This window comes from Halteromyces radiatus (genome assembly GCF_025201355.1).
Source record: "Halteromyces radiatus strain CBS 162.75 chromosome Unknown BX664scaffold_8, whole genome shotgun sequence".
In the NCBI taxonomy this organism is placed as follows: Eukaryota; Fungi; Mucoromycota; class Mucoromycetes; order Mucorales; family Cunninghamellaceae; genus Halteromyces; species Halteromyces radiatus.
This window is the reverse complement of record NW_026251694.1, coordinates 1239544-1259715: the sequence shown is the minus strand read 5'-3', so window position 1 is coordinate 1259715 and position 20172 is coordinate 1239544. Positions and strand designations below refer to the sequence as shown.

At 32.0% G+C, this 20172-nt stretch overlaps 9 protein-coding genes across 9 annotated transcripts; 7 read left to right on the top strand and 2 right to left on the bottom strand.

The window, feature by feature from the left end:
- Positions 1 to 13: 13 nt before the first annotated feature.
- BX664DRAFT_286040 (uncharacterized protein) lies at positions 14 to 2158 on the top strand. Its single transcript, XM_051541697.1, has 4 exons — positions 14 to 215; positions 291 to 494; positions 587 to 1271; positions 1338 to 2158. Exons 1-4 carry the CDS (start codon positions 94 to 96, stop codon positions 2052 to 2054), a joined length of 1728 nt encoding a protein of 575 aa, XP_051397325.1. The 5' UTR covers positions 14 to 93; the 3' UTR covers positions 2055 to 2158.
- A 511-nt stretch (positions 2159 to 2669) lies between these two features.
- On the top strand, positions 2670 to 6103 carry BX664DRAFT_380722 (uncharacterized protein). The gene is made up of 11 exons (XM_051548918.1): positions 2670 to 2850; positions 2978 to 3021; positions 3160 to 3301; positions 3380 to 3709; positions 3797 to 3995; positions 4059 to 4170; positions 4230 to 4368; positions 4455 to 4678; positions 4753 to 4978; positions 5062 to 5253; positions 5331 to 6103. Exons 1-11 carry the CDS (start codon positions 2782 to 2784, stop codon positions 5790 to 5792), a joined length of 2139 nt encoding a protein of 712 aa, XP_051397324.1. The 5' UTR covers positions 2670 to 2781; the 3' UTR covers positions 5793 to 6103.
- A 28-nt stretch (positions 6104 to 6131) lies between these two features.
- Positions 6132 to 7267, top strand: BX664DRAFT_341264 (uncharacterized protein). Its single transcript, XM_051546966.1, has one exon. The coding sequence runs from the start codon at positions 6549 to 6551 to the stop codon at positions 7035 to 7037; it is 489 nt and encodes a 162-aa protein (XP_051397323.1). The 5' UTR covers positions 6132 to 6548; the 3' UTR covers positions 7038 to 7267.
- Positions 7268 to 7270: 3 nt separating this feature from the next.
- BX664DRAFT_341263 (BTB/POZ protein) lies at positions 7271 to 8398 on the top strand. The gene is made up of 6 exons (XM_051546965.1): positions 7271 to 7583; positions 7657 to 7712; positions 7772 to 7927; positions 7995 to 8026; positions 8119 to 8140; positions 8252 to 8398. The coding sequence occupies exons 1-6, from the start codon at positions 7364 to 7366 to the stop codon at positions 8297 to 8299; spliced, it is 534 nt and encodes a 177-aa protein (XP_051397322.1). The 5' UTR covers positions 7271 to 7363; the 3' UTR covers positions 8300 to 8398.
- Positions 8399 to 10289: 1891 nt separating this feature from the next.
- BX664DRAFT_286034 (uncharacterized protein) lies at positions 10290 to 10844 on the top strand (the record flags this gene model as incomplete). Its single annotated transcript, XM_051541696.1, has 1 exon — positions 10290 to 10844. A coding segment is annotated over one exon (255 nt), but the record flags the coding sequence as incomplete, so codon positions are not given.
- BX664DRAFT_380721 (uncharacterized protein) lies at positions 10290 to 12563 on the top strand. Its single transcript, XM_051548917.1, has 8 exons — positions 10290 to 10606; positions 10871 to 11116; positions 11179 to 11476; positions 11539 to 11756; positions 11853 to 11994; positions 12064 to 12089; positions 12162 to 12222; positions 12298 to 12563. The coding sequence occupies exons 1-8, from the start codon at positions 10586 to 10588 to the stop codon at positions 12387 to 12389; spliced, it is 1104 nt and encodes a 367-aa protein (XP_051397320.1). The 5' UTR covers positions 10290 to 10585; the 3' UTR covers positions 12390 to 12563.
- A 229-nt stretch (positions 12564 to 12792) lies between these two features.
- BX664DRAFT_341256 (uncharacterized protein) lies at positions 12793 to 14578 on the bottom strand. The gene is made up of 5 exons (XM_051546964.1): positions 14514 to 14578; positions 14166 to 14325; positions 13911 to 14046; positions 13618 to 13836; positions 12793 to 13561 (listed from the first exon to the last, which is right to left on the bottom strand). Exons 1-5 carry the CDS (start codon positions 14553 to 14555, stop codon positions 12907 to 12909), a joined length of 1212 nt encoding a protein of 403 aa, XP_051397319.1. The 5' UTR covers positions 14556 to 14578; the 3' UTR covers positions 12793 to 12906.
- Positions 14579 to 15040: 462 nt separating this feature from the next.
- On the bottom strand, positions 15041 to 16315 carry BX664DRAFT_361882 (mitochondrial carrier domain-containing protein; the record flags this gene model as incomplete). Its single annotated transcript, XM_051548270.1, has 5 exons — positions 16141 to 16315; positions 15868 to 16063; positions 15582 to 15791; positions 15400 to 15525; positions 15041 to 15324 (listed from the first exon to the last, which is right to left on the bottom strand). Exons 1-5 carry the CDS (start codon positions 16288 to 16290, stop codon positions 15041 to 15043), a joined length of 966 nt encoding a protein of 321 aa, XP_051397318.1. The 5' UTR covers positions 16291 to 16315.
- A 410-nt stretch (positions 16316 to 16725) lies between these two features.
- BX664DRAFT_341253 (RNA12 protein-domain-containing protein) lies at positions 16726 to 20147 on the top strand. The gene is made up of 11 exons (XM_051546963.1): positions 16726 to 16909; positions 16987 to 17180; positions 17236 to 17683; positions 17780 to 18068; positions 18127 to 18202; positions 18271 to 18830; positions 18912 to 18995; positions 19104 to 19214; positions 19282 to 19430; positions 19501 to 19603; positions 19677 to 20147. Exons 1-11 carry the CDS (start codon positions 16772 to 16774, stop codon positions 20006 to 20008), a joined length of 2484 nt encoding a protein of 827 aa, XP_051397317.1. The 5' UTR covers positions 16726 to 16771; the 3' UTR covers positions 20009 to 20147.
- The last annotated feature ends 25 nt before the right edge of the window (positions 20148 to 20172 follow it).

The following is a 20172-nucleotide window of genomic DNA, read 5'->3' as shown; positions in this document are numbered from 1 at the left end:
CTTTTTTTTTTTTCTTGGTCTTTTGGGAAACCCCTTTCTTCTTTGCTCCCATTGTTACTTCGAACTATTTTTTTTTTTATTGATTTACTTTTTATGACGAACAATACTTTGGAACAATATAAACTGGTGATTGCATATGACTTCGGAACAACTTATTCAGGAGCTTCATATGCATTTACTCAAGTCACACCTGAAGTTTTTGATGTTCAGAAATGGTATTAAAAAAAAAAGTATTGAAATAAGTAACTGAACAATATATATCATTATATATAAATTTGGTTTGTTGATAGGCCTCACAAAAGTGGACACTACTACCCAAAAACACCTACATTATCACTTTACAAGAAAAATTCACCAGATATGCTTATGGATTGGGGTCATGGTGCCAAGAAAATGATGCAAAAACCTCAAGTGGATAAGGAATATGTTTTATTGGCCAACTTCAAGTTAAATCTGGATGCAAAATTAAAACGACCAGCTCTACCTAATGGAATGTAAGTTTTTATTACTCACATTTTAAGAATATCATTTTTTATTTTATTTTTATTTATTTTTTTTTATGATCACGCATATTTTTATAATATAGGACGGCAGTGACAGCTGTAGCTGATTATCTACAAGCCTTGCATGAACATGTTTTGGATGATATGACGCGTGGATTTGCCAAGAATTACCATCCCGATACTTTTCGATACTGTTTAACGGTACCAGCCATGTGGTCAGATCAAGCCAAGAATAGTATGCGCCAAGCTGCTGTCCGTGCTGGGTTGGTGAAACCGAATGATCCTCCCGATCGATTACTCTTGATCTCAGAACCTGAAGCAGCTGCACTTTACTGTGAAAAGATGTGTGATCAAGTCAATCTTCTTACGTCGGATCGATTAATGATTTGTGATGCTGGTGGTGGTACGGTGGATTTGATTGTATTTGAAGTTGATGGGCCTTCTAAACTCAAAGAAATTACCAAAGGAATGGGTGAAAGCTGTGGAAGTATGTTTCTCGATGAAAACTTTTCTATTTTGTTACAAAGTAAATTGGGTAGACAAGCAAACAACTTACCAAATGCAGCCGTGCGAAATATGATTGATCAATTTGTGGATATTATCAAACCTGAATTCGATGGATTGGATGATCAGTATCTCAATTTACCTGCTTCTGTTCAATTGGATCAATTATGTGACCCTAGTTCTGATTGTGTTGATGAAGGTACTTTAGTTTTACGTGCTAGCGAATTGAAAGAAAAAGTGTTTGATCCTGTAGTAGAAAAAGTGGTAAGTCTTTTCTTCAAAAAAAAAAAAAAAAAAAAAAAGAGATTGATTTTCATTATTATATTTTAGATTTCTTTGATGGAATCTCAATTTCAACAAATTCCTGATGGTCGATTATCATGTATCTTTTTAGTGGGTGGATTTGGATCATCTAATTATTTATTTCAACGTGTACAACAAGTATTTTCAAACCGTGTCAATCAAATTCTATGTCCTCCACGTGCAGCGATGGCAATTGTTCGAGGAGCTGTCCATTTTGGTTTGAATCCTAGAATGATTACTTCTCGAGTATCAAGAAGAACTTATGGTATTAATGCTGGTCTTCCATTTGATCCTGAACTTGATCCTTTATCTTCTCGAATTGTTCGTCCTGATGGAAGTGTACGATGTCCAACAAGATTCCTAGTATTTGTGAAGAAGAATGATAAACTTCCTGTGGACCATTGTATTCATGAAGAAATGTTTATTTATTATGGAACTTTGCAAGCAACGGATATTATGTTATATGCCACTGAAAATGATACGGTACCTCGTTATTATAACGAACCAGGTGTACATCAAGTAGCAGCTATTTCTGTTCCTATTCCAACTCTTCCAGGTGTGGCTCATGGTGAAAGAATATCTTATTCAGTACGAATGTATTTTGGCATGACAGAAATTAGGGTAGAAGCTGACTTTGGAACTGGTGAATTATATGAAGTTCATTGTGATTTTGATGCTATCAATAGATATGATGATGATGATGATTATTATAATAGTAGAAGAATTAGTATTGAAAATAGGTGATTTTATATATATATATATATTATTATGATCATTACAGTATACCTTTTTTTTTCATTTATTTATTTATTATTATTATTGTCATATGAATAGAAAATAAAAAAAATTGTTTGGAACTTTTTTTTTTTTTTTTTTTTTAGTTAGAATGTCTGAGTTGTACTTGTTTATTATGCATTTCTTTTTTAATAGATCGACAAATAAAAATCATTCAATATATTTTTTTTTTTTAATCAAAATCAATGGTTATGTATCAAAAAAAATTCTAATGAATCTGAAAATGAACAAATAGTAAGTGATCGTCATCGAAATGGATTAAAACTATTGAGAAACTAGGGAAATTTCCTTTTTTTAGAATGTTACTTTTTATATGATTCGTCAGTTTAAGGTAGAAAAGGGAAAACAGCGCGCAAAATGCTAAGGCGGAGTGAAAAAGGGATAATATAATTTTGGGAAAAAACTCGTTCTTTCTTTCTTCTTTTTTCACTTTTTTTCTTTTCTTTACATATACCCAATATCTTTTTCCTTTTATCTTTACACTCCTTCTTCTTATTCTTTTTCCTCTTCTTCTTCTTCTTCTTTTTATTATTGAATTTTATCTTCTTTCTCATATACTTTCTTAAACATCTAATTAGAACTTTATAGTTTCCATCTCCTCACCCCTTATTCCTTTTTTTTTTATATTTATTTATTTATTATTTCTCATCTGATATATATATATATTACTTACAATATGTCTTGTGGTTATGACTGGGTAGAAATAGTTGATCCAAATTCAAATCATACTTTTTTCGCTAATCCTGTAAGTAAATAATTGTAGTAATAAGTAATCTTAACTAGAAGTAATATTTAGCAGTAGTAATAATAGTCAAATAATTTTTATATACTAACTCCTTTTTTTTTTCTTATATATATATATATATATATAGACAACTGGTGAATGTCTTTGGGAGAAACCACTAACTGGATCCATGTAAGTTTTTATTATTCTCTTTCTCTCTCTCTCTCTCTCTTTCTCTCTCTCTCTCTCTCCAAACTATTATCATTTTATTATTATTATTATTATTATTAACTCAACCTTCTTATATATATATATATATAAATACATTAGGAAAATGACCGATCCTGAAGGAGATTGGTGGGAACTATGGGATGAGAAGACCAACTTACCATACTATTATCATACACAAACATGTGTCACTGAATGGACAAAGCCTGTTGATAAACATGTTGTACCTCTAATTAAAATACAAGTAATGTTTGAAAATAAATTAAGTTTGTTTCTTTTGGTTACTATTCTTGCTAACCCTTTTTTTTTTTTTGTTTAATAGTCTTCTTCGGTGTTCAGCAAACGTATGTCGGTCATGAAACGGGATTCAAACGACATTGATACTACTACTACTCCGGTGGAATTGAAACGAAATAGTAGATCTCTAGATTTACCAGCTACTTCTTCATTGCGACGAACACTTCATCAAAGATCAAATTCTGATGGAAAGAACGATTCTTCTATCAGTACGTCACCTACAAGTTGTTCAGATTATTCCCTTGTCGACCAACAAAATGGTTCATCTCTTCTTTCTGCCGTTTTACCACACTCAACATCTGCTGTCTTTAGAAAAATCAGTACACCTGTTAGAAAACAAAGTTTACGGTCTCAGGTACAAAAAAAAAAAAAATACATATATCATTACTTTGGATATCTAAACTTTTCTTTTTCTTTTTCTTTTTTTTTTTTTTTTCTTTAGAAATCAGAAAGAAATATTCTTGAAACAACAACATCTACTACTACTACTACTAATACCGGTGAATCTCGTCCTCGAAGATTATCTCATTTTTCGGCCTTCTCAAGCTTTAGTTCTAAACCATTAAGAAACTTCGTCAGTGGTCGTCCTACATCTGTTCAAACCACTCCTATATCTGTCAGTCAACCTATCAACAATCCAGGTAAAAAAAAAAAAAATTCACAAAATCTCTAAATTTGTATTCATATTTCTTTTTTAATTCTAGATGCTGCCACTGCTATGAATCCTATCAAGAATCAATCAAACTTGGAATTGGTTTCACCTTGTTTGAAAACTGGTAATCCGCTGGCTCGGATGACAGAACAACAACAACAACAGTAAGTCAAATAATTAAAATATTCTAATTTCTTTTTTATTAACCTCTACTTATAAATAGACCTTCTCTTCCTGATGGATTGAGTCATGATATCAAACAATTTGCCATTGATGGATTCGCTAAAAAGTATTTTTCCACTCACAAAAAGGGGTTATTCCGACGAAGAGTGCCTATGAATGAAATGTTACAATGGACAAAGGTAAAATAGAAAAGGGAGGAAGAAGTGGGGGGGGGACGAAATGTAGACATCGTATATCTAACATGTGTTGTTTTATACCTTTTTAGGATTCAATCAAGAAACCACTGATTATGATGAATAATGATTTATATAAGGATGTCTTGAAATGCTTCAAAATGATTCAAATGATTATGGGGGATCGCTCACGACCACGGAACACAAATGATATTGATGATTATCAAAACATTCTCAACTTTGGTATCATCAAGGGACAAATGCGTGATGAAATATATGTACAAGTATGCAAGCAACTTCATAATAATCCTAATGGGTAAGATTATATATACATCAACCTTCGATTCTTTCATTATTCTTAGTCTTATTATGTACTTTATTTATTGTTAGATCAAGCATCAAAAAAGGTTGGGAAATTTTATGTGTTATCAGTATTGCCTTTCCACCTTCCAAGAATCTCGAAGCCTATCTCACTAACTTCGTTCAAGAAAATCACAATGTTATCGAAAATGATGTCAATATAATGAGTGCTCATGTCTCCAACAAGTTGAAACGAATTTGCCAACGAGGGGCTAAAGGAAAAGTCTTGACTGCCGCAGAAATCAATCGTGCTAGGGTAAGAAAGAAAGATATTATCAAAGTCTTTGATTTTAATATTTAACTTTTTTTTTTTTTTTTTTTTTTTTTTTTTACTTATAGGAAGCACCTTTCAAACCTTCAGTTTTTGGTGAAACATTACCTTTCATCATGGATCTTCAAGCAAATCAAGATACAAATCTGAAAATTCCAAGGATTGTACCCTTCCTAGCTGATACTGTACACCAATTGAATGGTCAACAATCGGAAGGCATCTTCCGTGTACCTGGTGATGCTGACAATGTGACTGATTTGGTAAATTGAAGAGAAGAAAAAAAAAAATTGAATTATTTATAGTTACTCATATTTTTTTTTTTGTTTTATTTTATTAGCGTGTACGAATAGAAAATGGAAATTATGATGCAAGTGAAATCACTGATCCTAATGTCCCGGCGTCCTTACTAAAATATTGGCTTCGTGACCTTGCTGATCCTTTGATACCTGCTGAATTGTATGACACCTGTTTGGCTCATTCCGAAGACCCAGTGCAAGCAATTAATATTATCAACCAGCTTCCTGAAACTAATCGTCGTATCGCCTTGTATATGATTAGTTTCCTTCAAGAATTCAGTCATCCTGACGTTATAAAGGTGACTCTGATGAATATCAACAATCTCGCCATGGTCTTCGCTCCAAACTTTTTACGATGTCCTGGTGAAAGTCTTACGACAGTATTTGAAAACTCAAAATATGAACAAATATTCCTCCGTACCTTGATACAACGATTACAAGTTTCCAAGCATAGTTGTGTTTATGATGATGGACAAGTCTTTGGATCAGTACGTGTAGATTAATAGTGATAGTTTTTAATCTTTCGTCTTTTTAGTTTATTTGCCCTCTTTTTTTTTAATTATATCTTTATTTATTTTTTATTTTATTTTTGGCCTAAATCCCATCCTCCCCCCCTTCATCCTCTCCTTCCCTTCTGATTATTACCGTTCCATATTCCAAAAGACATCATCTTCTGTCATTGGCAATATGTATCTGTGTCTTTTTTTTTTTTTTCCTCTTTAGTTTCTTGTTATGTCTGTACCTCAGCTGGCATTATTCCTGAAAATAAAATTAAAAATCCGTTGATCGTTCTCGTACGTTAAGTGTATTCCTTTTTTTTTTTTTTCTTTTTCTTCTTTTTTTTTTTTTCTTTTAACTTTCTTCCATTATATCTTTTTTATCTTTCCCTTTTTATTATTTTTATTTCAATTTTCTCTTATCTTTTGAAGAATTCAATATCAGAATTTTCTCGTTTACTTTACTCTACGGTACAAATAACAAAAGCATGGAACCAACTCGTTACAGGTCCCGGCATCCTCAGTCTCCTACGCACCGGTCTCCAGAACTACCACATCCATCTCTTACTGGAATTGCTCAATCATATGAAGTTACCAATGAACCCACTGCAGCTCAAAAGTTTGTTCAACAACACCTTCTAGAGCAACAGCAAAAGCAGCAGCAACAACAACAACAACAGCAGCAGCAGCAGGAACAACGTGTCCGACTCCAACAAGAGCAATTAGGTTTCTCCATAGGTTCCTCTACGGCAGTCAATAGTGATGTTACTGAAAAGGCAGATTCTACCAATACATTACCATCACAATCCAGCTTATCCATGTTCCAATCTGCGGCTTCTGCGGATGATAATAGTATTTCCGGTGTTTTCTTGGACAATGTGCATAGCAGCAACAATGACAATAGGATCAACAACCGTTATTTTGGCGATGAAGAACCTACAGACAATAGCAGTAGTATTGGCGGTGATAGTGATGTTGGTTATCAGCAGGATGAGGATTCTGGGTTTCAAATCTACGGCAAACCATTGGCACCATATGATCAGGAACAACGACGACGTAGTTACCTATTCAGTCAAAGTACAGATAACAATGATGATGACGATGATGATGATGATGATGATGAACATGGAAGTGACGACTACAATATCCATAGTAAAAACGATGATGACAGCGATAACCGTGGTGACAAAACAACATCAGAAGAAGATGACAAGAATGATGAACAAAGCAATGATGCCATTCACTTGTTGACATTCACCGGATACAAGCAACAACAAGAATATAGTCATCTCAGAAACAATAACAACAATACTACAGAAACCAAGTTTGATCACGATGGATTTAGCAATAGTGATGATTTACAATATTTGATTCGACAAAGACAAGACGAAGAACTACGTGGATATCGACGAACACCTCGAGGTGGAAGACCTGTTAGCAGAACCAAAAGTGATATTGATGATGATGATGAAGATGATGATACAACACATACCAAGAAAAATGGTGACATTGGAAGTATTGGAAATGATAGTCAAATCAATGATGGGATTTGGCATGAATATCAACCAGATTATGGCATGTTGAATGAATCGTATCAGGCAACCAAACGCAATATTTACAAAGAAATTAATACTACTTTAGGTGATCTTCAACAACTTGAATCTCGTTTTGAAGCTTCCAAGTTACAATTTCATGGACGGATTGAAAAAGAATATGAAGAATGGTCATATCAATTGGATTTACAACGAAGGAAACTCGAACAACGGAAACGTACTTTGAATGATACTGAACCACGAGGTAAGAAAAAAAAAAGGCCATAAGGTTAATGACGCATGAAAATTATTTACTCATTTTAATTATTATATAAAAGATATTACAGCATTTCAAAACAAGATCAAACTCAATGTTGGTGGAGTTATATTTGAAGTAAGTCATCAATATGTATATATATAAAATACTCACTCTTTATTATTGATTCTGTTTAGACATCTTTGGCTACTTTGAAAAGGGAAGAATCAAGTTTATTAGCTACCATGTTTTCTGGAAAACATGTCTTGAAATTAGATGCTGAAGGATCTTACTTTATTGATCGAGACCCTACTCATTTTCGATTGGTATTGAACTATCTACGTGATCTTAGGGTAAGTTAAAAAAATCATTTATTATTCTTTTTATTGATAAATTAATTCATGTTTTTTATTATTCTAGATTTCTCCAGCTGTTATCCAAGATAATACAGTGTAAGTTTGTTCAGAAGAGGAATGATCGATCTTTCTTCATTTAACCTTTTTTTTTTCTTTCTTTCTTTCTTTCTTTTATCGAAAAATCTTAGATGTCAAGAATTACTACATGAAGTAAGAAAAAAATAGGCATATACTATTATTATTATAGTGTTACTCATCTGATTCTTTTTTGTTTTTCTTTTTTTTTTTTTTTTTTTTTTTGGTCACATTACTTTTTGGTAGGCTCAATATTATCGCATTGAAGGTCTAATCAAACTTCTTCAACAATAAGTTACACACCATCAGTTCGTAGCGGACCTTTTTTTTATTTTTTTTTTCTTCATTTTTTTTTTTATTTTCTTCCACTCTTTTTCTTTATTATCATTATTACTATTATTATTATTCACTTTTATTATGAATAAAGATGGAAGTTTATATGTATTACTTTTATTCTTTATATTCTTATCAAAAGTTTTTGGTCAAAATGGAACATTTGATACTTCCATAGATCGTTATGCTTCCGTACCCAAGATCGTCAACTGTAAATCAGAAAATAGTATGATAGTATCGAAATAAACTCACTTTGTTCTTTTATATCTACGTTTTTAGCCGAGTCTAGCAAATTCTCTGTGGAATATTACAATTGGTATAAAGTGATTACCAACATGGCAGTGAATCAATCCTATGTCGTAACCTATGGACAACAACCTCGTCCAACGAGTGTTGCTACTGACTCTATCTTTATTGAAACAACCAATACTTCTACTATTGGTGTTACTGGTGTTAATGTCGTCTTGTCCTATCTAGAAGTAAAGAAAAAGAACAAAAAATAGGCAAACTTTTTATCTTACTTTTTTTTCGTTTCCTTCACATATATTTTTTATCTAGTTGCTTGGCTTACAAAATAGGGTACAATATTCAGATAGTCCAACATCAGTTACCTCCACTTGTTACAATAGTTTGACAGGTCCTAATACAACTACGATCATGTTCAGCAATACTACTAATGGAGCACCTACTTCTTCTTCGAATACTACTACTACTATGATTGCATTTTCCCCTGACGAAACAATGACACCTTTGGAGGTAACTCAAAAAAAAAATATGAATGAAATATATTGAATGATTTATTTTATTTTATTTATTTATTTTTGAACTTAACTATTATATACATATATCATTTGTTAGCAATCTTCTTGGATCATGTATATCAGTTACTTTTTTGATTTGGAAGAAACGGCTTATAGAATCTATCAAGACAATATTCAAGGACAATATCTATGTCATAAGGATAATTTGGTACAAGCAGGAGCCAAGAGAATTGCCATCACTCGTTATGTCAATAATCAATGGTCTTTATTACAAAATACTCGATATTATTCAACACTGATTACTGAAGCTGGAATGACACCTTTCAATGGTACGATGGACAACTTACATACAACTGATTTCGTGATTGATGTGTCTCCAATTTCGTCTAGTTTTACTGGTGGATATAGTCTTTGGCTTCAATTGGTGGGTAGATACGATCCAAATATTCAAACTTTTACAAATGCAAAGAACGTATTTCGTATTGATGGATTGGTGAATAGCGATGCTGGTATAGGTAGAATCACAAAAAAAAAAAAAAAAAAAAAAAAAAGAAAAGAAAAGAAAAGAAAAGAAAGGATATTGATAACCTTTTTTTTTTTTTTGATAGATTGGTTTGAAAGATCTCCTTCTCGACCTGATCTAGTGATTCAAGGTAACATATGCAAATAAATGATGATAGAGGAGTAATTATTATTATTATTATTTGAAATAGATGTGATTCATATGGTATACCCTACATATGAAAGTAATTATCAATCAACATGGTTACGTAACTTTGCAAAAGGAGATACGCCTTGGTTAACACAAAATAAATATCCAATATGTGGTGATATGTCATCTATATTTCCAGGTGGATGTCGATTTGGAGTATTCTTACCTAATGGATCAAATAATGATGAATCAAATAATACAACCGGATTATCTACAGGTGGCAAGATTGGTATTGCTGTTGGAGTCATTATAGTAATTGTTGGTATTAGTTTCTTTGGATTCTACTTGTTCCGTAAGAAACAAAATAATCCTGATCATACTTTTTACAAGATGAATGATATTTAGACTACTGGTTTAGTTTATTTATTTATTATTAGTTATTATTATTGTTTTATTATTATGTATAATATATATATAAACTTGTATTCTTTTTTATCTTATACATGTGTGCTTATATGGATATTTATTTTTTTTTTTTCATGTTGATCAATGGACGGTCATTGAACAATGTCTATTGTATCACCAAACCAATTTTATTTATTTTTTATTTTTTGCCCCCCTTCCTCCTTTTCTCTGTCTCTTTTTTCTTCTTTTTGTGTCTCTAGTGTTTCTATGTTTTGATCCCTTTCCTCTCATTTTCTTTTTATACATATATATATATACACTTCATATATCTTTATTGGTTAATCCTTCTCCTACCCAAATACCCCTCCTCCTCCTCTTTCTTCAATAGTTTTTTTTTTTTCTTCATAGTCATATATAGCATTCTTATCCATGTGGATTATCTCACGTATAGTAAGTAACTCAATTCTTCTTTACATATATATATATATTTTTCGACTTGTTAGTTGAACATTGTTTATTCTTTGGGAGTATTTCTCCTTTTTTTTTATCATTTTTATTATTAATATTATTACTATTATATATCATTTATACTATATTGTACTAAAAACATACTTAGTTTGTATCTAGTTCATTCTTTTCATATATAAATATATGTTTGATCTTATTATTCAACAAAGTTTACTCATCATCTTCTTTTTTATTTTTTTTAATTAGTTTGGTGAATCAAGGTGGACAAGGGCTATCTTTTGTCAAGTCATTGTACAGGCTATTTTGACGATTACTTTTGAAGGTGTCATCTTTTGGTATCATTCTACCCAAATCAATATACTCAGCGAACGAAAACTGACCAACAATAGTACTGATATTGCAACAGCATTTGCAAATGCTCAATCTTTATTGGTATATTTTGTTCTTTTTATTATTGCCCAACTCTTTACTGTTATTTTGGTCATTGATGCGGTATGTCTTTTTTTTTTTTTTTCTCTTTCTTTTAATTTTAATCTTATTTATTTATTCAATAGATCTATCAAAAAAATACCATCCAATTGATTGCATTATTTGCCTTTGAATGGGGAATGGCAGCATATTCTATTATCCAATACCATCAATCATCAACGCTCTTCAGTACAAACGATGCTGTCGTCAATCTTGCTACTGCTTATTTGGGAGACGCTTTACATGCTTCGAAATGGGCCGAAATCACTCAAATTTGTATCATGGTTATCAGTAGCGTTGTCTTTTGTTTCTTGGCATATAAACTTTATCTTGATTTTGGTTGGTACATTTACAAGAAAATTGGGGCTGAACAAGCTATGCGTGGTAAATAGATAAAATATTAAAAAATAAATATCATGACTGATTATTATTATTATTATTATTAGATCGTTATAAAATGTATCAAATCTTTATGATGTTACTCAAATTTGACTTTTTCTTCTTTTTGGGTTTTTCTGTTCAATATTTGGCTTTGATGATCGTAGTATGGTGGCCTGAAGCAACAACGGACGAAACAAGGAATAACTTGGTACGTGAATTGATTGAACATATCATCCTAAGTTGTGCCGTTACTATTCTTATGCTGATTCTAGCTTATTGGGGTGTAAGTGATCGTGGCCACTGTGCAAAAAAAGAAAAGCCGTGTTACTATAAATATACTTCTTGCAACTCACTTTTTTTTTTTTTTTTTTTTTGGTAGTTACGTCGGGAACGAAAAATTCATATGCATTTATTCGTTCTTTTATCCATGGCAAGTATGGCCTACTTTATATATACCTTGGTACAAATCTCTTTAGATCCTGATAGATTCCTTGGTTCAAGAGCTTTTCTTACCTTCTTTTGTAAGTTTCATTCATTCTGCTTTTTTTTTTTTTTGATCTAATCATGATTATCTTTTTTTGTTTTCTTAGTATGTGTTGATATGGTGCTTATTTTGGTAAGATCAAATAAGAAATCACTTTGGACATGAATACTTATTATTTTTTTTTATTATTATTTTGACATTTAGGTGTCTGTCCCTGTATCTATTGTATGCTTACGAAACTTCAATCTTGGCTTGATGAATCATAGTAAGTTATGTCAATGTTTCTCAGAAATGGAAAAGTGATCTTTAATTTATTTATTTATTTATTTATTGGTTTTAGTATCACACGCAACTGCTTCAGCTGCTTCAGCACATTCTATGACGCCTCTAGGAGAAGAAAAGGCCAATTCCAAACGCTGGTCTATTGAATGAATAGTAACCTTTTTTTTTATGTATATCGTTTATACATCTATAGTTTTCTCATTTGATATCATTTCTTATTTTCCATACTTTTATCTTCATTCCCTTTTTTTTATTATTATTATTTTTATTTTCGTTTAGTCATACCTTTTTTTTTTTTTGTAAGCTAGTTAGTTGCCTTTACACACCTTTTTTTTTTCCTATTACTTTATTCTTTATAAATAAATCAACCCACATATATATCTCAATACAATGATGTTTGTTTTGATATTTTGACGATGTTATATATAAAATGTTTTATTGTTTGATGAATCAACGACTAGAAGAATAACAACAGAAGATGGATGATAAATAAAATATAAAAAAAATGAATGTTCAAACTAAAAAAGTAAATAGGCAAGTTTCTAAACAAGAGAAAAAGAAAAAAAAAAAGGAGAGATATACACTGTATAAGAATGGGAAGGACGAGCATAAAGAAAAAGAAAAAGAAAAAAAAAGTGAGGGAGTAGGATGATCAAAAAGGTAATAACTAGTTTGTCTTGACAGCGAGATCAGACTTGTCTTCCACAACAACGGCAGCACCACCTTGTAAAGCACCACCAGCAATCAATTTTGCATTACCAATGACGGCCAAGATATCATTCAAGCTGTCCTTCCAAGTATTCAATCGAGCACTTAATTGTTGCCATTGTTCCTTTCCAAACACACGGTAAATGCTACGATGTACAATGACTGTCTTGTTCAATTGATCCAACTTGGCTTCTACCAATCCAGCACGAATCACATCAATCACCCACATTTCCACTTCATCTTCCTTGATCATCAATGCCTTGGAGATTTCAGCATAAGACAATTCACGAGCCAAGTTTTCAGAACCCAGAGAAGCCAAGGACAATAATCGCATCTTGCGTAAACCAGCTTCTTGATCAGGTACAAGGCCAGGATGATTAGATACAAAAGTTTCGTATGTTTGCAAGTTACCATTCAAAAACAAATCCAACAATTTGAATTCTTCACTATCCTTGATATGTTGTACCGCAGTATATTGAATCAAACTTTCAAAGGCAAAATAATTTTCCATATCAATAGCAGATAAAATAGCCTTCTTTGCACAAGTAATAGATTCATCATCTTTGGTTTCATAGGTTGCCAATTTCTTCAACAAGAATTCAAGTGATGTTTTCCTATAACATATCATAATACGTATTAACATATGTAAAAAGTTGTATATAAAACTTACTTTTCACCAGCTTGATCCAATTTTTCTGAAAGATATTGATACAATTGTCGTTCAGCAGCAAGATCAATTCCCCATTGTTTAGCCCAAGTATCGACATTAGCTAATTGACTTGTAAGTGAATCCAATTCATCAGCTTGTGCAGTAACATCGACCAAACCTAAGAAAGCATCATATCGAAGAGGAGAATTGTTGGGTAAAGCATTATATAAATTAAGCAAACTGAATTTAAAAGAAATAAATAAAAAAATGAATGAGTCTAAATGAAAGATATATCTTACGAAAGAATGACTTACATTTTTTGCTTCAAACTGGTCTTGGAACTTTCAGTTTTAGTCAAAGAACCAACCAAAGTTTTGACAGCTACAGGCAATACTGATTCAGGTGCACCCAAAATAATCACAATAGAAAGATTGAAAGCATGTTCCACCTCTATCAAAAGTAAAAAAGAAATAAAAAATAATAAATAAAAAAATAAAAAATAAAATAAAAAAATAAAAAAAATAATAATAATCTTATTGTAAAAGAATAATACTTCTTTTTCTTTTTACCTCGGTCGTTCTTGGTCAATAGAATAGAAACGTCTTCAGCAAGGCGAGAATAAATGCTGTTTTTATCGGTTTCAACAAGAGCTTGAATTTCTTTCACATAAGGAGCATCGTCTTCACTTTCACCACGTAGTCGGGAAATGTAAAAGGCCAAGTCATCAATCTAATAAAAGAATAAAATATATATAGTTTAGTCAAATATTTGTTTTACGTTTTTGTTATATTCCCTCTCTTTTTATGTACTTGATCTCGCATAGCTTAATAATAAGCCACGCAGGATCATCCAGTTGATGAGTTGGTTTTAATCTTCATATCATTCTTTTCCATATTATAATCATCTTTTTAATATACCTGTGCTTCGGATGAGCTTTGGATAGAAAAGGTGGTCGACATATTAATGAAAAGAAAAAAAAAAAGGTTAAGTGAAGGTGAAAAAAAAAAAGAAAGAAAATATAAAAAAAAAAAAAAAAAAAATAGGGTAGACACCGCTTCTTGCAATAAAGTTGAGAAGGCACCCAAACAGTCACTTGGAGGTTACTTTTTTTTTTGTAACTCAGTGTCCAAAAAGAGAGGGATTGACAATTGCCATACATAGAAGGTGAATGAAATGACCTTTTTCTTTTAAAAAAAAAAAAGAAAAGTTGCATAATTGACAAAAAACGATAATTGAGAAAAAAATAGATGATTCGAATATTCTATAATAAACATTTTGCACATCAAAACAAATCAATTAGAGATGCAATAGTTTAGGTTACAGCCATCATCAAAAAAAAAAAAACATTCAGGGGGGAGTAGAGTTTCTTTTCTTTTATTATTTGTATTTATATAATGTAAAAAGTGATAAGGAAGTAATTAAATTATAAAGAATTGATACTAAACTATTTTCTAGCTACAATGATTTGACCTACAGGTTCACCTTCTTGTACTTTTTCCGTAAAGAGATCGATCCAACTACGTACTTTTTCATATACCATAAAAGTAACAGCTTGACCAGGTGCAACACGTAATAGACGAGGAGTAAGACCTTTGTAAAATGCACGGGGTCCTTCTTTTCGTAAGATATCTCTTGTCACTGTTTGAAATCTTTCCCATCCTGATCCTTTTGCACTTGATTTTTGAATACGTGTCTTGATGGTATCAATAGGAGCATTGGAAAGAGGACCTAAAATAATATAAAATAAAAAAAAAAAATCAATATATCATTCTCTTTTTTTTTTTTTCTCTTTCTTTTGTTTACCCATAGCTCCAGATACACCACCAAGAACTAAATGTTGATAAGAAGGAAGTTCATCCACTCCTTGCCATTTTCGTGCATACTTTTTCATTTCTTGATAAGCTGTAAAGTTGGCCGCTTGATTGGTAGCTAAAAAAAAAAAAGGCTAAGTTTTGATGATTCTTTATTTTTAAATTGATGATTACCTTGTCGTAAAGCAGTCAGAGTAACGCCTTTATATAAAGCACGAATACCTTCTTCTTTTACAATTGTATAAGCAGCATGAGGTGCATTTCGATACTTGGGAATATCTAATGGATCTGCCATAGAGTGCCTTTGAGCTTGTAATCGAATCTTGATCAAATCCATAGGAGATACTACCATCACAGCTTCCGTAGTACCTGCAAGTAACCCAGCTGATATACATATAAAAGTTGGTATATAAATAAATAGGTGAGTTCATGTATGATAGATAAATTCATCTATTTTTACCTAAGAATACAGCTTTCGTACTAACTATATTATTCTTATCGGTCATATAAGACTTGTATAATTCAAAAGAACTAAATCTAATAGCCATTTTTGGGACAATACCAGAAACAACAGCACCAAGACCTTTATAAAGTGCCCAAAACGATTCATTTTGTACAATTTTCATACCCACACCAAGAAAACCAATACGTTGACCCTATTCAAAGAACAAGATAAAATAAGTTTTTTTTTCAAAAAAAAAAAAAAGAAAGTCTTTTTATTCTATATACTTACTGCTGCGTTTCTTGCACCATTCTTTGACAATTGCATACGAACTTTGATAGTATCCAAAGGATGACATGTACAAGCTTCCATAAGACCAGCAGCTCCACCAGCTACCAAGTGAGTTACTAACGAGGTTGGTTTCTTTCCATCACGACTCATGTTGAATAATATAAAGAGAGTATTTAAAAAAAAAAAAAAAAAAAAAGAGAAAGAAAAGTGTTCTTTTTTCTTTTCTTTCTTTAAATAAGTCAACAAAACAGAAAAGGGGGGAGAAATTGCCAATTTCCAAAAGAGGGGCGGAGGCTCTTGAATTTGATTGGCTAAGAAACAGGGGCGTGCAAATCATTATTAAAGTTTACCCTTCATTTTCCCCTTTCTTGGCATCCTTTTTCTTGATTTCGTCCTTTTATTGTTGTTATTACATTATTTACCTTTTTGTGCAAGATCCTTCACTTTTTTTTTTTTGGCAGGAAGGAAGAGGGGATGATCTCTGTTTCTTCGGTAATTCAACTTCCGATATGGTGCTTTTGGGTGACATTTTTTCGAGGACAACGAATCACGCGAAAAAAAAAAAAAAGAAAAATTCCCATCGTCTTAAGAATTTTTTTATTTTTTTTTTTTTCTTTCAACTAAAATATCAATGCTTTCCAGACTTTATACGCAGCATTGGCCTCCTAGTCTCGGTGGTACTTTACGTTATCGCCCTTCTTTATCTACTATGCAACTTCGGACTTTTCGATCTTCTCAAGTTTTCAAAACTAACCAATCTGATCTTACTGTAAGTCAATTCAAACAAAAAAAAAAAAAAAAAAAACATTATTTAACTCATTTATATATACTTCTTTGTATATATAGCCTAAAGTGATTGAAACTACTGAACAAACAGCTCTCTTGTATTTGGATAATATTTTTCCTCTTCGTATGAATTCTTTCGACTTTCGCCAATTTGTTTTTCGAAATACCGACCGATCTTTGGAGAATGTTGCTAATCGTTGTATACCAACTGAGAACTTGCCTTATAACTTCAAATTATTGGATATTATTGGAAGGTAAAAATAGTATAAATAATTCATATATGATATATACTTACATATATTTTCTTAGAAACAAAGATGGTGGTGCGATTATCAAGTTTGGTTATCAAAGCGGAGACGAACAAAAAATGGAAGCTGCCAAAGAAATCGTATCAAAGGTGAATATTTTCTTGGAAGGCAAACGTACTCTAGCTCCTTTCAATTTTCGTCCTGTACGGTCCTTTTTAGTGAAAGGTCATCCATTCTTGGAAGATATGGTACGACGATATCCCTCTCTTCGATTACGCGTGGAATTTCAAGGTGAACCGGTTAGTGTAGAAAAACTATATAAACATTTACGACAATATGGTAAAATCTATGATATCGCCTTATATCCCAATCCTGCTGCTGGTAAAGATCCTGCTCGTTATGCTATTGTCCAATTTACAAGAATCCGTGCTGCTACAAGTGCTCGAAATTGTCTTCATGGACATCTTATTGGTGATACTCGACTCAACATTCTTTATGAACGTCAAATGGTAAATCACAAAAAAAAAAAAAAAAAAAAAAAATATGAATAGGTGAACTGATGCTTTTTTCAATATATATATATATATATATATATATATATATAGCACACCAATGCAGTGAAAGACTGGCTGATGAATCATCCTCGTATTACGATTCCTACTTTGGCTGCCACAGCTGCTGGTATTACTTATGCTATCTTTGATCCTCTACGTGAATTCTTTGTCATATCTCGAATTACTCAACGCTTCAATCCTGAAGAATATTCCTTTTATCGATGGTTACGACGAGAAACTTGGGCTCGATTGGTACCATATCAAGATTCTGATCGAAATATGTGGAATGATGATCCTGTCCATTTGCAAAAATTGAAATCTTGGTTTAGAGAAAAACCTGGTAAGAAAATAATAATAATAGAAAGTGACCCAAGTTATTTATGTGATTTTTTTTTTAGATTCATTTGTTATTGTTAATGGACCCAGTGGATCAGGAAAAAGTGAACTTGTCAAAGCCGCTCTGGATGATAGAAGGTATAATAAAAAAAAGGAATGATATCATACTGAGTCTATAATTCATCTTTTTTTTTTTTCTTTAATAGAAACAAGGTCATGATCGACTGTGAGGAACTAGTGAATTCACGTAACAAATCAGAAATGACCAAGGCTCTTGCAAAACAAGTTGGTTATTTTCCTGTGTTTACATGGGTAGCATCACTCAGCAATTTGATTGAAACGTTGGTCACAGCAACTACGGGACAACACACTGGATTATCAACAACACCAGAATCACAAAATAAAGGCATACTGGAAGTCGTTGGCATTGCATTAGCTGATATTGCTCCTATGGAAAGAGCTGAATATGAACGTAAAAGACATGAAAAAGATACCTTTACGAAAAAGCTAACCCGATGGATGGAAAGACACTTTGGAACAACAGAGGAAATTGAATTGGCTGAAAAAGAAGAAAATGAAGAAGATGATTATGATAGCCGCGCTCATATTCCTGTGGTGTTTATTGACAATTTTATGAAGGATGCTTCCAAGAATACAGTTTTATGGGAAGATTTGGCTGAATGGGCAGCTTTATTGGTTAAGAATGAACTGGCTCATGTTGTCTTTGTTAGTTCCAATGTAGCCACTGGCAAGATTTTGGCAAAAGGTAATTCAAAAAAAAAAAATCATAATACCTGAATCTATGATGATATACTCATCGCTATCTTTTATTATTATTATTTCATAGCTCTTCCTGGCAAAAGTTTCTCAACTGTGAACTTGTTAGATGCTCCACCTGAAGTTTCTATGGAATTTTTGACTCGCAATCTTGGTATGGAAAAGAGAAAAAAAATATTCAATAGGATGAAAAGAGAAGGAAGAGGAGTGACAGATCATCATATCGACTAATCTCTTCTTGATTTGTGTTATGAATCTCTAGGTGAAGAAAAGATTACGCCTGAACTATATGACATTGTGGACGCTTTAGGTGGTCGTTTGAATGAACTTGAACTCTTGGTGCAAAAACTAAAACTGGATATTCCTCCACAAGGTAATATATATATATAGGAAAAAAAAAATAAAATGACTGACCCTTTATATATACATATATATATTAGTTGCTTTTGATGATATTGTCCAAAGAAACGTGATTGAAATCCGCAAATATGGTTTTGGTGAAATGGTAGATGATGAATATGACGTGAATTTGGATTGGTCCGTTATTCAATTCTGGCAGATTGTCAAACTATTGACGAAGGCAAATAGTGTAAGTTATCCTACAAAAGAAGATATAATCAAAAAAAAAAAAAAAAGATTAATCATTTCTTATGTTTTAGATTAACTATGATGAATTGAAATGGAGTGATTATTTCGATGGCAAAGACAAACCAATTCGTGCAATGGAACATTCAGAATTAATCAGTATCTTACATCATGACGGTAAGGGAAGAGAAAAAAATGATAAACAATGAGGATAAGAACTGAACTATATTTCATTTTATTTTGTTTGTAGGTCGGCCCAACTCAATCCGACCAGGCAAGCCTGTCTATTACACAGTATTCAAACGACTTTTGGAGGACAAAGTATTTGCGGCATCCATGGAAATCGAAACACATACTTATTTGAAGAAGACAGCCGAAGACAAATTGACAAAATTACAACAACAAATTATCGAATTATCTCAAGTATACAATGGTAAACCTCCTCGTGAAATCGATCAACGCATTCGTTACCTTCTCACTAAGGTCAAGACTTTACAAGCAAAGATTGAAGACTGTGAAAAGTCCATCAAAGAAAACATGACAATTGTGACTACAACTTGGTCAGACACACAATCAGAATAGTACTGTCACTCACTTATATATGTATACATAGCTTTAGATTATTGGACTAGTTGATAGTTTTGATATTGTACATACATGTATTTTATTCGTTTGAAAATAATAATAAAAAAAATGATTGGTTAGTATCTTTGTTTTTCAATATAGGTTGATAATTGATATGACAG

Bases quoted from the DNA above. Each gene is read 5' to 3' on its own strand.
- BX664DRAFT_380721 (XM_051548917.1), top strand. From the start codon at position 10,586: ATGTGGATTATCTCACGTATA. The intron at 10,607-10,870 runs GTAAGTAACTCA...TTTTTTAATTAG, and splicing joins TGTGGATTATCTCACGTATA to TTTGGTGAATCAAGGTGGAC. The intron at 12,090-12,161 runs GTAAGATCAAAT...TTTGACATTTAG, and splicing joins TTGATATGGTGCTTATTTTG to GTGTCTGTCCCTGTATCTAT.
- BX664DRAFT_380722 (XM_051548918.1), top strand. From the start codon at position 2,782: ATGTCTTGTGGTTATGACTGGGTAGAAATAGTTGATCCAAATTCAAAT. The intron at 3,022-3,159 runs GTAAGTTTTTAT...TAAATACATTAG, and splicing joins AAACCACTAACTGGATCCAT to GAAAATGACCGATCCTGAAG. The intron at 3,996-4,058 runs GTAAAAAAAAAA...TTTTAATTCTAG, and splicing joins TCAACCTATCAACAATCCAG to ATGCTGCCACTGCTATGAAT.
- BX664DRAFT_341264 (XM_051546966.1), top strand. From the start codon at position 6,549: ATGTTACTGAAAAGGCAGATTCTACCAATACATTACCATCACAATCCA.
- BX664DRAFT_341263 (XM_051546965.1), top strand. From the start codon at position 7,364: ATGTTGAATGAATCGTATCAGGCAACCAAACGCAATATTTACAAAGAA. The intron at 7,584-7,656 runs GTAAGAAAAAAA...ATTATATAAAAG, and splicing joins GAATGATACTGAACCACGAG to ATATTACAGCATTTCAAAAC. The intron at 7,928-7,994 runs GTAAGTTAAAAA...TTATTATTCTAG, and splicing joins ACTATCTACGTGATCTTAGG to ATTTCTCCAGCTGTTATCCA.
- BX664DRAFT_341256 (XM_051546964.1), bottom strand. From the start codon at position 14,555: ATGTCGACCACCTTTTCTATCCAAAGCTCATCCGAAGCACAG. The intron at 14,047-14,165 runs GTAAAAAGAAAA...TACTTTTGATAG, and splicing joins ATTGACCAAGAACGACCGAG to AGGTGGAACATGCTTTCAAT. The intron at 13,837-13,910 runs GTAAGTCATTCT...TTTTAAATTCAG, and splicing joins ACCAGTTTGAAGCAAAAAAT to TTTGCTTAATTTATATAATG.
- BX664DRAFT_341253 (XM_051546963.1), top strand. From the start codon at position 16,772: ATGCTTTCCAGACTTTATACGCAGCATTGGCCTCCTAGTCTCGGTGGT. The intron at 17,684-17,779 runs GTAAATCACAAA...ATATATATATAG, and splicing joins TTCTTTATGAACGTCAAATG to CACACCAATGCAGTGAAAGA. The intron at 18,069-18,126 runs GTAAGAAAATAA...TTTTTTTTTTAG, and splicing joins TTGGTTTAGAGAAAAACCTG to ATTCATTTGTTATTGTTAAT.
- BX664DRAFT_286040 (XM_051541697.1), top strand. From the start codon at position 94: ATGACGAACAATACTTTGGAACAATATAAACTGGTGATTGCATATGAC. The intron at 216-290 runs GTATTAAAAAAA...GTTTGTTGATAG, and splicing joins GTTTTTGATGTTCAGAAATG to GCCTCACAAAAGTGGACACT. The intron at 1,272-1,337 runs GTAAGTCTTTTC...ATTATATTTTAG, and splicing joins ATCCTGTAGTAGAAAAAGTG to ATTTCTTTGATGGAATCTCA.